This window comes from Artibeus jamaicensis, unplaced genomic scaffold (genome assembly GCF_021234435.1).
Source record: "Artibeus jamaicensis isolate MK-2021 breed Jamaican fruit bat unplaced genomic scaffold, CSHL_Jam_final contig_444, whole genome shotgun sequence".
Taxonomy (NCBI): domain Eukaryota; kingdom Metazoa; phylum Chordata; class Mammalia; order Chiroptera; family Phyllostomidae; genus Artibeus; species Artibeus jamaicensis.
Window position 1 is genome coordinate 1236940 of NW_026521831.1, and position 13966 is coordinate 1250905.

At 42.2% G+C, this 13966-nt stretch overlaps 1 protein-coding gene across 6 annotated transcripts in view; it reads right to left on the minus strand.

Annotated features, from left to right (window-relative positions):
• Positions 1-13966, minus strand: part of MARK3 (microtubule affinity regulating kinase 3) — a 124715-nt gene that overhangs the window by 80639 nt on the left and 30110 nt on the right. For all 6 annotated transcript variants that reach the window (XM_053666019.1, XM_037164233.2, XM_037164235.2 and 3 more), the window contains one exon: positions 8203-8256. In XM_053666019.1, coding sequence (XP_053521994.1) covers positions 8203-8256 — 54 coding nt within the window. The remainder of the gene's footprint in view (positions 1-8202; positions 8257-13966) is intronic.

Here is a 13966-nt window from a genome sequence, read left to right on the forward strand (position 1 = left end):
AGAAAAATAAATTATTTTAATAAATCAATTATTTCACTGCATATTATAAATTTCTTGTTTTTAATTAAGTGGTTCCAGTGTAAGAAAGATATTATGATATAAATGGTGTCACAGTATGGTGACAATTAAGTTTCTGCCAGTGAGCAGACTAACAAAATCTCAGTAATAAGGACCCTGGGGAAGGTTAGGGAATCCCTGAAAAGTTCTTTACAGAGATGACTGTTCTTTAAAAGGGCTGTGGCTTTCAATGCTCCTGGCCGGGCCAAGACAAAACCTCTAGCTCTTATCTGTCCAGCACATATTCGTCCAGCACACGGCCCTGGCTGCCCCCACACCCCACAGGCCACTGCCACCCCTCAGGCTACGTGTGCACCAACACCGAGAACCCCCACATCAACACTGCAGTAAGAGCTACAGAGGGTCTTCCCATTCTTTGTCCCTTGGTGAAAAATATTTATATCCTTCAAGGAAGAAGTAAAATTTACAGCAACCACATGGGCTCACTGAGAGTCCACCGCCCTAGGCATCTCTTCATCTGGCTGTCAATCTGGACAGCCGTTACTATACTTTGTGATAAATCAGTAATCAAGTGAGTATATAGGTTTTCTTGAGTCCTGTGAGCCAAGAAGAGGGTCATTAGAACCCACACTTTGCAGCTGGTCGGTCAGAAGCACAGACACCTGAAGGGGACGGCCGTGTTGTGGGACTGAAGCCCTTACCTGTGGAATCTAACTCTACTCTGGGTAAATCGTGTCACAATTCAGTTGAACTTTCAGACACCCTGCCGGAGTCAGAAAATTGCCTGTTAGAGTGGGGAAGCCTCCACACATGTGCTGGCACTGGGTTTGGTCTGGGAACCCTTTTCAGATGTCCACTGCATAGCAAGAACTTCATTTGGCTCAGTGTTGTATCCACAGTGCTTAGGACAGTGTCTGGCATACAGCAGGTGTTTAATAAGAAGTGTCTGCTAAATGAATGAGTGAATAAACCATCAAACCTGCATAAAAACATGGCTTACGCAATTTTTGGAAGAAATGGTGGGGTACAAAGTACTTGGAATAGTCCTGCAAGCTTGCAACTATTAGACACTTTCTTTATAGCTAATAGAAAGGAAAGCCTCAGGCTTGTTCCCATCCAAATTTTCATAAAGCCTGAATGAGGGAAGCTTAACTAATCAGAGTAAGTGGCATAACAGGATGCAGACAGCCTGTATTTCAGAGGCACAGACCGATACCTGTATCCGTGCTCCATCTCTCACTGACTGAGAAGTGGCTACACCCACTTCTCGGTCTGTCCCCTCACTGGAAAACCAACATGGCAGTAAGATTCAGGTAACAGAGCCTGAAGAAGAAGAGAGACCTATCAGAGCAGCTACCTGGAAAAGCTTACGGCCTGCATGTGAGAGCATGGGAGGCGCAGGCTGGCACTAAGGACAGTGAATCCCTACGCGCTAACAGCGCTCAGCACCAGCGCTCCGCCCTCTGACTGTGGCGAACGGTGTCACTGAGAACTCAGCAACGCCTGAGTTACTGCTAACTACACCTACTGAAGAATGACTGCCCAAGCACCCATCACTTACTAGTTAGGTGACTTTGCGCAGGTGAATTTATCTCCTTAGCATCTATTTCCTGAATAACAGAACTTTACAACCTCGTGAAACTGAAAACATTAAATGACTATTAAGAATCAGTTCTGTTCCCCCCAAATTCACATGCTGAAGCCCAAACCCAGAAGGCAAGATTGGAATTGACTAGATTTGGATGAGGTCATGAGGGCAGGTCTTCATGATGGGCTCAGTGCCCTTCTCAGTGGAAACACCAGGGTGAGCTCGAGGGCACCAGGCTGTGCAGTCCCGAGCCCGAGCCCGAGCCCGAGCCCCAGCCCGAGCCCGAGCCCCAGCCCCAGCCCCAGCCCCAGCCCCAGCCCCAGCAGGGGCAGCAGTGGGAGGAGAGCTCTCACCAGAACCCACTGCTGGGTCCTGACCTGGGACTACTCAGCCTTTGCAACTATGTGAAACAAACACCTATGGCTTCAGCCAGCCCATCTGTGGCAGTTTGTTACAGCAGCTTGAAAAACTAATATAATGAGTAGGTCTGGGTAATACACTTGAAACCATGATTAGCATGTAATAAATGCTAGAATATTACTTGTTATCAGAAGTAGTCTAAAATGGAGACAACTGTACTTGAACAACGATAAAAAGAAAGTAGTCTATGGCACTTCAACCCTACAAAAGAGACCTAGTCAGAACCTACTATTCAGTTCCTAAGCTCTACTTATTTCCTGTGAGGGAAAAATTGTAAACAAAAACATCCCCCACCCCGTAAAACCAAGCAAACAAAAACCTAATTTTCCACAGGATGCACAATAATGGCAAATACCTCAACCTTGCCATGTGCCAGATACTGTTCTCAGCTCTTTCAAGACACTTTGAATGTTAATTTATTTCATTCTCTCAACAGCCCTTAGGAGGTAGTTATTATTCTCACCTTACAAATAAAAAAACTAAGACCCTGCCCTAGCTGGTATGGCTCAGTGGACTGAATGCCAGCCTGTGAACCAAAGGATCTCTGGTTTGATTCCCAGCCAGGGCACATGCCTAGGTTGTAGGTCAGGTCCCCAGTAAGGGGGACATGAGAGAGGCAACCACACGTTGATGTTTTTCTCCCTCTCTTTCTCTCACCCTTTCCCTCCCTAAAAATAAAAAGTAAAAATAAAAAATAAAAATAAACAACTAAGACCCGGGGAGGTTAAGTGCCTTGCCACAGCAAGGATGGGCGGAAGCCTGGCTTTGAATCCATGCAGCCTGGCTTTACCATGTTCCTACACTACTTATACTTCCTCTCTTTATGTTAAAGGTCTACTTACTCCAAGACTGAAGAGAATGTTAGTAACTTTAAGTTGGGCTACACTTAGTGTACTGGCACATCTTACTAAAGTCCAGTATTTTTTAAAAGGTAATCCACATTAAAAAAAAAAGAGCTATAGCTTACTTCTTAATGACAAACTCAAATTTAATAAAACAAGACCCAGCAAGATTACCTGGGTCTCTTTAGCTTTGAGCTAAAGCTAAAAATGACTTTAAAAACATCAGGAAGAAGACTAACGTATTATTCATGCTATTTTAAAAAAATCAGAGTTATACAACATTACAAAGCTCTTTAAAGGCTGATCAAAAAGACACTGATGAACAGAAAATTTCCAACGAAGAAAAATACAGGGTCCAGCAGAAGTAACACCTGCTTCAGTGTGGTTGGTAGGGCAATAATATGAGTGTACTAACTGATAGTTTTAATTTGAACATTTCACCGAAAATGTGATATGGTATGCTTAAGTGTGATATTGTTATGTTACAGAATTATATGCTTATGACTTTATAATAAAAGATTTTGCACTAAAAGGGGGTGTTGTTTGTACCAGACCCTGTATAACTCTCACTAGAATCTCATATTATTAAATCAATGTGTGAGCCTAAGTATCATCAACACTTTGCAATGGATGTGATTTTAACATTTGTTCAAACACTGCCTGAATAAGCCAGTCCGTATTTTTGGGTAGTTACCATACAAAAAAATTATATATTGTTGATGCCAGAATGTTCCTGAAAGTGACTGTTGGCTTTTAAAGTAGTGTTCCAAGCTCCAGGGCTTAACATTACAATACAAACAGAGCATGTTCCACAGGAGGCACAGGCTGGCACTAATGATGGTGAATTCCTACGTGGTGAATCCCTGGCTGACGTGGCTCAGTGGAGTGAGTGACAGCCTGGGATCCAAAAGGTCACAATGGTTTGGTTCCCAGTCAGGACACATGCCTGGTTTATGGGCCAGGTCCCCAGTTGAGTGTGTGAGAGAAACAACCACACATGGGTGTTTCTTTTTCTCTCTTTCTCCCTCCCTTCCCCCATCTCTAAAAATAAATAAATAAAATATTTCAGTAAAATGCTTCTAATTTGTAAGAAAAGAATACACAACAAATGTTGGAGAGGTTGTGGGGAAAAGGGGTCTCTAGTTCACTGTTGGTGGGAATGCAGACTGGTACAACCACTATGGAAAACAGTATGGAATTTTCTAAGAAAACTAAAAATGGACCTGCCTTATGATCCACCAATTCCATTGCTGGGACTATATCCTAAGAACCCTAAAACACCAATCCAAAAGAACCTATACACCCCAATGTTCATAGCAGCACAATTTATAATATCCAAGAGCTGGAAGCAACCTAGGTGCCCGTCAGTAAATGAATGGATCCCAAAACTATGGTACATTTACGCAATGGAATTCTACGCAGCAGAAAGAAAGAAGGAGCTCCTACCCTTTGCAACGGCATGTATGGAACTGGGAAGCATTATGCTGAGTGAAATAAGCCAGGCAGTGAAAGACAAATACCATATGCTCTCACCTTTAACAGGAAGCTAAACAACAAAAAAACCAAGCAAGCAAAATAAAAACGACACTGAAATCGAGAAGAGGGGGACAGGACTGGAGGGGAGAGGGGAGGGAATTTCAGGGGAAAAAAGGAAAGGATTTATAGGAACTAGTATAAAGGACACATGGACAACAACTAAGGGGGGTGGAAAGGGGAGAGAGGTGGGAGACACAGGGGGGGTGGGCTGGGATGGGAGTAAAAGACAGAATACTGTAACTTCCGCCAAGATGGAGGCATAGGTGGAAGCACTTCGCCTTCTCACACAACCAAGTTTAAAAACAACAAAATTGCAGCCAAACCATAGAAAATTGAAATACACAGAAGTCTGACAACAACGAATTCTTCAGCCAAACTGGTAAGAGGGGCAGAGCCAGCAGCAGAGAGGGGTTGGGCAGGAAAGATCCACTGGACCCGGGCGCGTGACGCAGGTGCGCCAGTAGCTGTGGGCGGATCCCAGGTGTGGAGTAGTGGGCGGACCCACTGAGGGCTCACCACGGTCACACATTCGCGTGCAGATAAACCAGTGAAGGAGCTAGCGGTGGTGAGACGGACCAAGCAGGCCCCAGCAGCGGGAAGTGGCAGAGAGAACAGCTATTGTCCCTCTCTGACCCCACCCCTACATACAGCCTCACAAACCAGCGACCTGGGTGGCCCCGCCCTGGTGAACAACTAAGGCTCCCCTCCTCATATGTAACAGGCACAAACAGATCAAAACATAGCTCAAGAACAACTCAGAGCCCCATAGCCGATAAATCTAACTGATGAAGAAATAGCCAAACTTTCAGATGCATAGTTCAAAACACTGGTGATCAGGATACTCACAGAACTGGTTGATTTTAGTCACAAATTAGAGGAACATAAGGAAGCTAAACTCATTGAAATGAAGGGAAATACACAGGAAACCAATAGTAATGGAAAGGAAACTGGGACTCAAATCAAAGCAGTGGACCAGAAAGAGGAAAAAAATGACCAAACAGAAAAGGATGAAGAAACAAGAATTCAAATACATGAGGAGAGGCTTAGGAACCTCCAGGACATCTTTAAACGTTCCAACACCCGAATTATAGGGGTACCAGAAGGGGAAGAGGAACAGCCACAAGTGGAAAACTTATTTGAACAAATAATAAAGGAGAACTTCCCCAATCTGGCAAAGGAAATAGACTTCCAGGAAATCCAGGAAGCTCAGAGAGTCCCAAAGAAGTTGGACCCAAGAAGGAACACACCAAGGCACATCATCATTACATTAGCCAAGATTCAAATGAAGGAGAGAATCCTAGAAGCAGCAAGAGCTAAGGGGACAGTCACCTACAAAAGAGTTCCCACCAGACTGTCAGCTGATTTCTCAAAAGAGACTTTACAGGCAAGAAGGGGCTGGAAAGAAGTATTCCAAGTCATGAAATCCTAAGACCTACAACCAAGATTGCTCTATCCAGCAAAGCTTTCATTTAGAATGGAAGGACAGATAAAGTGCTTCTCAGAGAAGATCAAATTCAAGGAGTTCATCATCACCAAGCCCTTATTATATGAAATGTTAAAGGGACTTACTTACCTAAGAAAAAGAAGATAAAAAAGATGAACAGTGAAAGGACAGCAAACTCAGTTATTAAGAACCACACCTAAAACAAAAGCAAACTAAGAGGACAGCTAAATCAGGAACAGAACCATAGAAATGAAGATCACATGGAGGGTTAGCAACAGGGGAGTGAGAGGAGGAGAAGGGGGGAGAAGGTACAGAAAATAAGTAGCATAGACGGTAGGTAGAAAATAGATGGGGAGGGCAAGAATAGTAGGGGAAATATAGAATCTAAAGAATTTGAGACACGTGGTCATAAACTAAAGGGAGGAATGGTGGGGGAGGGGATATGCAGGGTGGAGGGGAATGAAGGGGAAAATAGAACAACTGTAATGGCATAATTAATAAAATATATTTAAAAAAGACAGAATACTGTAGTTGAAAATAATAAAATTTAAAAAATTTAAAAAAGAAAAGAATACAAATTTATACACCTAATTTTTTCACTTTATTTTTTATTTTTTTTTTACTTAATTTTATTTTTTTAATTTTTTAAAAGATTTTATTTGTTTATCTTTAGAGGGGAAGAGAAGGAGAGAGGGAGAGAAACATCAATGTATAGTTTCCTCTCATGCATCCCCTGCTAGGATCTGGCCTGCAACCCAGGCATGTGCCCTGACTGGGAATCGAACCGTGATCTATTAGTTCATAGGTCCACGCTCAATCCACTGAGCAACCAGCCAGGGCAAGCTGGCTGTACGGTAGGTCTCTGTGGCTGGTTCATACTGGAACTACTTGACAGACAACCTCGAAGTCTCATCTATCACATTATGTGCCAAAATTAACACTGATGCAAACTGCATAATCATACTATTGGGTTAACAGACAACCTACCTGATAATAATATGACAAACAATAATTTTTAATAATAATAAAATAGAACAGCAATGAAAATCTAAGGCTAGCCCTACTTTAGCTCAGCTGGTTAGATCATCATCCTGATACACCAAGGTTGTGGGTTCAGGGCCCAGTCAGGGCAACCAATAAATGCGTAACTAAGTGAGACAACAAGTCAATGTCTGTCTGTCTGTCTTACTCAAATCAATTAAAAAAAAACCAAACCAACAAAAAAACCTATGGCCAAAAATAATGAAAATAAAAGCAATTAAGGAAGAAGGAAAAATTACAACCAGCCCAAGAAAATATTATGATAAAATTCTTCCTAGAAAACTGCTAGGATTGCCTTCAAGGATACTTTAACAATGGAGGATTTGCAATATCATTTGAATACTGACTTTGAATCCTCAGTAAACTTCTTTACATGCTAATTTCCACACAATGATGTTTCTCCCTCCCTTCCAAATAAATAAAATCTTTAAAGATCATTAGTCATTTACAGATGCACCAGAGAAATACCTACGCTAAGGCCTTACCTGAGCAATGAAATCTCCCCCACAGGCCCGTCACCAGGGGATTTGAAAAGACCCAGATGATTCTCACATACAGGGGTTTAAGAACTCCTGACTTACATTAGGTGATAAGAATGACAATAGTGCATTACAAATGTGTTTTTTTTTCCCAACTACCACTCAGTTTTCCATTTGTATGAATTAACCAGTACTCCTTAATTCAACCTAGTGTGACAATTTATGAAGCCAAAATACTGACCTTAAAGATCTTAGTATTCACTAGATGGAGTACAATGCTAAGACTGATTACATGAAAATACGCTGTTCTGTCTTTTTAAAAAAGACTTTATTTATTTATTTTTAGAGAGAGAGGAAGGGAAGGAGAAAGAGAGGGAGAGAAACATGTGCGAGATCGATTGGCTGCCTCTCACACACTGCCAACTGGGGACCTGGCCTGCAACCCAGGCATGTGCCCTGACCGGGTATCAAACCTGCGACTTTCCAGTCTGCAGTCTGGCACTTGATCCACTGAGCTACACCAGCCCGGGTTGTTCTGTCTTATTTTTTTAAACTCTATTCTAATCATTACTTAGAACATTCAATTTAAAAGCATAGCCTTCTGTTTGCTATTAAGAGCATTAAAAAGCATTATTTTCAACTGAAAAAAAATCCAACAACACTATAGCACTACATTTATATAATACTACACTTAAGGTGCATGCTTCTGAGGAATATAAAGCTTTACTGTACTAAACATAATAAATAAAAAATAACAGTATTTAAGAGGCAAATTATATGGCAATTAACACTGAAAATCATTTTAAAAAGTACTGGATACCTGACCAACCTTACCTTTTGTAGACTTGTTGGATTCAACTGAGTTTTGTCTATTATTTTTATTGCAACCTAGAAAAAAATAAATAAAAATTTATGGATTTTAAGAACTTGATAATTACAAACTAGTAAATTTTGTAAATGCCCAGACACGTGGTATTGTTAAAAAGCAAGTAAACCTCAAACCTAAAACTCAAGTACTTTAAATAGTATTTTATATTTTATAATTGAAAAGAGGGGCTTTGTGCAAATAAGAGTAGTATTATAACATTTTATATGAAGATACCTGTAGACATAGGGCAATATTATCTCCCACAAACCAAAAAATAAAATGAGAGATTAAACAATGAAAACACTTCTAAAAACATCACACTGCAGCAAATCTATCTATTCACTATCTACTGACCCTTTAACCACATCTGATTCTGAGACCCAAGGGCAAGAAGCACAGTTTCGATAGGTTTATAGCTCAGAATGTCCCCTGGAGTGTTTTGCATACAGTGGGAACTTGGTAATTGAGTACATATATGAACAAATACATAAATGTTGAATCTACAAACCTTAAAAGCCTTTTATTTTCAAAAAGATAGAAGAGATATATGCACCCCTATGTTCACTGTGGCATTATTTACAATAGTGAAAATATGGAAGCGATCTAGTTGTCCATCAGTAGATGAATGGGTTAAGACGTGATTACTTACACACCCACACACCCACACACACACACACAGAATATTACTCGGCAATAAAAAGAGTGAAATTTGTAACAGCATAGATGGAGCTATAAGATATCACACTAAATAGAGATGAGTCAGACAGAGAAAGACAAATACTATAAATTTCACTACGTGGAATTAAAAAAAAACAAAACAAATAAACAACAAATGAAAACAAAACCAGATTCCTAGAAACAAAGAACTGATGGTTGCTGGGGTGAGGGGTTGGTGGGAAATGCAGGGGTGGGTGGAAAAAATTAAGGAAAATACAGTCGATAACAGTGCAATAAGTGTACCAGACTTAGTGTGCTATTCACATTATCAGGTACATAAATGTAGAATCACTACATTGTACACCTGTACGCCAACTATAGTTTAATTTTTTAAAAAAGACAGAAAAGTCCTTAGGCAGTTAAAGAAAGAAAAGGGACTAATTCCAGACTAATCTGTAGACTGAGTGAAACATATACAGAGGCAAAAAACTGGGTCAAAAGGAGTGAGTGTACCCTAAACAGTCTAAAAACAAGCCACTCGGAAACTCCCAAAAGAACCCCAAACCCTGTAATTTCTAGTTACATGCACTTCTTATCTTTAAAAAAAGCAAAGAAAAACAAAACAAAACAAAAACAAAACCAGCTTTGCTCACACTTAATCAGTGAGTCCAGACCCGAATCCTCTCCTGGTTGGTCTGTCCATTCTCTCTCATAAAAGTGATTTCCAGAAACTACAAACACCCGGAATGGGGAGACAGAGTGCCAAAAGAGGACCGAAGGAAACTGGAACTAAGAGAAAGGCTCCGCTGTGAACTGGGGGACGTAAGTGAGTAGGCTCCGCACTGGGGCCCAGGCTTGCTTCCTGCTACGCGTGCACTTGGCAGCTCCAGTAAGAAGGGCAGGGAAGGAAGAGGCTGCAGCCAACGCTTGAGGAAAGAAGGCACTCACAGAGTCTGTATGTCAACGGTTCTCAAACATTTCAGTCCCCTTGCCACTCTGAAGAGTACTGATGACACCAAATGTCAGTTGTACCTATTGATATTTATCCTATTACAAATGAAAACTGAACAAGTGTAAAAACAAGTGAACAATTCATTCCAAAATAATAATATCCAACAAATGGCGCTGGGAAAAACTGGATAACCATGTATTTCATACATGCAGAAGTATGAAAATGGACTTTTACCTAACACCATATAAAAAAATTAGCTCAAAGAGGATCAATGACCTTAAATGTAAGGCCTAAAACTGACATTCTTAGAAGAAAACAGGGCAAAAGCTTCATGACATCGGATGTGGCAATGATCACTTGGATATGACACCAAACTGCATCAAAAGGCAACATGCAACACTTTATCATGGCTCCTCAGAGGCAGTCGGCTGCTTTGGGATACAGCTGACCACTCCTCTCTCAGACACTGCCTGCCAGAAACTCCCTGAAGTGGATAATAAACCCAAACTTTGTACCTTTTATGAGAAGCGTATGGCCGAAGAAGTTGCTGTTGATGCTCTGGATGAAGAATGGAAGGGTTATGTGGTTCATATCAGTGGTGGAAATGACGAATAAGGTTTCCCCACACAGCAGGGTGTCTTGACCCATAGCTACATCCACCTGCTACTAAGGGGTACTCCTGTTACAGACCAAGGAAGGCTAAAGAGAAAAAGCGCAAATCTGTTCGGGCTTGCATTGTAGACACCAATCTTAGTGTTCTCAACCTTGTTACTGTGGGGGGCAGGGGGGAGGAAAGAAAGGTATTCCTGGTCTCAGTGATACCACCCTCCCTCACTGCCTGGGGCCTGAAAGAGCGAGCAGAACTGACAACCTTTCAATTTCTAAGGAAGATGATACCCACCGATACGTGGTGAGGAAACCCCTGCACCAGGAAGGTAAGAAACCTCAAGCCAAAGCACCCAAGATTCGGCATCTTGTCACCCCACGTACCCTTCAACACAAACATCAGCTTATTGCTCTGAAGAAATAGTAAGAAGAAAAATAAGGAAGAGGCCACAGAACATGCTAAATTTCTGGCTAAGAAGATGAAGGAGGCCCCAAGAAAGCACCAGGAACAGACTGCCAAGAGACATAGGCTGTCCTCCCTCCAAGTTTCCACCTCTGAGTCTGAATCCAGTTAGAAATGAGATCTTTAAGGGTGAAAAGTACATAAGATCAGACATCAAAAAAAATAAATAAATACAGCCCTGGCTGCTGTGGCTCAGTGGATTGAGTGCTGGCCTGTGAACCAAGGGTCACTGGTTCGATTCCCAATCAAGGCACGTGTATGGGGTGCAGGCCAGGTTCCCCCACTAGGCGGCACACACAAGAGGCGACCACACATTGATGCTTCTCTCCCTCCCTCTCTGTCTAAAAATAAATATTTTTTTAAAAAAGATAACATCAACAGAGTCAAAAGACAACCCACAGAATGGGAGAAAAATATTTGCAAATCATACATCTGATAGAAGATTAATATCCAGAATATATACAGAACTTCTAAAACTTCAACAACAACAAAAACTCAATTCAAAAATGGGTAAAGGACTTCAAGAGACATTTCTCCAAAGATACACAGAGGCCAATAAGCACATGGAAAAGATGCTCAACATCACTTGTCATTCGGGAAATTCAAATCAAAGCTAGAAAACAGCACTGCACAAGAAACTACCAAGAATCGATCAATTCACAAAGTAAGGCTTGGTGAGGATGCACTGTTGGTAAGAATGCAAAAATAATATAGCCTCTGTAGAAAACAGTGCAAAGTTCCTAAAAATATTTTTAAAAGAATCAGCATCTGACCTAGAAATTCCAGGGTACATACCTGTAACATTTCAGCGAAATTCTCACACACCCTTCTGTATTCAATTTGTTGTGATATCACACATCACACAGCCTTTGGAAAATTCTACTTTACACGTGTGAGAATGGAAAAAGCAAACAGTATTATAAAAACTGTATTACGAAAATTGTATTACAGTATTACAAAAATTGTTTCCACTTTGCAGGCCTACCAAAACAGTCTCAGTAAACCCACAGAGTCCCCATGCTTACTTCGAGACCGGCTGCACTGTTCATATTAACGCTTAAAAAAAATGCTTAACTTGGTCTAAAGCCTCCATCTGCCAAAGCAGAGGGACTACAGGAAGGGAAACGCTGCAGTACAGCACCCGGGGAACCCAGTCCTGCAGTGGAAGGAACCACCACCCCTCATCCCTGCCTGGGGGATGCAAAATCAGAATCGGAGCAGGAGCAGAGTGTGTGCAGCTGAAAAAAGCAAAGTCAGGATTCTAATTCTGTATTTGGAAAACATAATTATCTTGATGGAAACTATACAAATAAAGTGAGAGGAAATACTGGCTGCTGGACTATGCCAATAATGGCCTACCTGGGACTGTCTCAAACAGGGAGAAGACACCTTGTCCACTGTCACAGCCCTCACACACAACGTGTGCATGGGCAGCACTCAGCTGACCCAAGGTCTAGACCACTTATACCTGTAATGGCATAAACCTTGGAGATGGAGATGAAACAGTGAGGAAATAAGGTTTTGGTATTTTAACAGATACCAAGGTAGTTTAAAAAATGGTATCACTTCAAAGTTGAATGACTGTTTTTTAAACTTTACTTTCATAAGTGATTTTAGGTGGAACACTTGGACCTCCCAAATTCCACAGAAACCCCAAAGAAATGCTGTGCTTTTCTGGCCATCACTCTGTTTTCTTCCTCCTTCTCATGGCCAGATACATCCAACATGCTGCCTTTCTAGTTCCTTTCTCCTCTGATCTCCTGGGACCTGGTTCCTTCTCATGACTGGACTCTTGATCACTGGTTTCTTCTGGTTCTGCTCAATACCTGCCTTCTATTCTAAGGAGTCTGTTCTGATTCTCTTATACACTTTCATTTTCAAGTAGTGCTATTCAATTAGTACCTAAAGCAAAAACAGGAGCTCAAATATGTTGTGCTCAACTAAATCAAACTGGAGAAGTCATTTTATCAAAAGCAATTGTCCTCAAAGTGTAACACTCATTTAACATGGTGTGTGTGTGTGTGTGTGTGTGTGTGTGTGTGTGTGTGTGTCACTAAAGTCTGAGGAGGAAGTTCCTAATCCCCTCTTCCTTCCAGCTCCCTGTCGGATGACTCAACTACCAAAATAACCTTGGCCCAGAGCTGGAGCCTGGAGGACAGCTCAGACCTAGGTCACCAAACAGGAGGCAACTGTTTGGTGCAACACTGCCTCGGGAAGATGGAGACTGGAGAGAAGACCACCCACCCATTCCCAAGTTTGTGGAGGGTTTTTTTGCAAGGGGTGGGCAATGCAGGAGAGAAAGTATATACAACAAAAGAGTGCTCACTAGGTAAGGAAAGAGGAGTGTCCCTGCCACTTGCGTGAAGTTCTGGGAAATTCCACTGATTTACCCTAATGTCAAGAAGCACAGTGGAAAATCACAGAATAAGAATAAAGAGAACTCGGACTTCCGCCAAGATGGAGGCATAGGTGGAAGCACTGTGCCTTCTCACACAACCAAGTTTAAAAACAACAAAGTTTTAGCAACAAAAACGCAGCCAAAACCACAGAAAATTAAACTATACCAAAGTCTGACAACAAGGAACCCTTCACCCAAACCAGTAAGAGGGGCAGAGCCAGCAGCAGAGAGGGGTTGGGCAGGAAAGATCCACCGGACCCAGGCGCGTGACGCAGGTGCGCCAGCAGCTGTGGGCGGATCCCAGGTGTGGAGAAGAGGGTGGACCCACTGAGGGCTGACCGTGGTCACACATTCGCGCACAGATAAACCAGTGAAGGAGGGAGCAGTGAGACAGACCATGCAGGCCCCAGTGGCGGGAAGTGGCAGAGGGGATCACCACTGTCCCTTTCCGACCCCGCGGGCACCTACAGCGTCACAAACCAGCGACCTGGTGGCCTCTCTCTGACCTGGGTGGCCCCCACATACAGTGTCACAAAACAGCAACCTGGGTGGCCCTGCCCTGGTGAATATCTAAGGCTCCTCGTACGAAATAGGCACAAACAGATGAAAACATGGCTCAAGAGCCCCAGAGCCGATAAATCTAACTGATGAAGA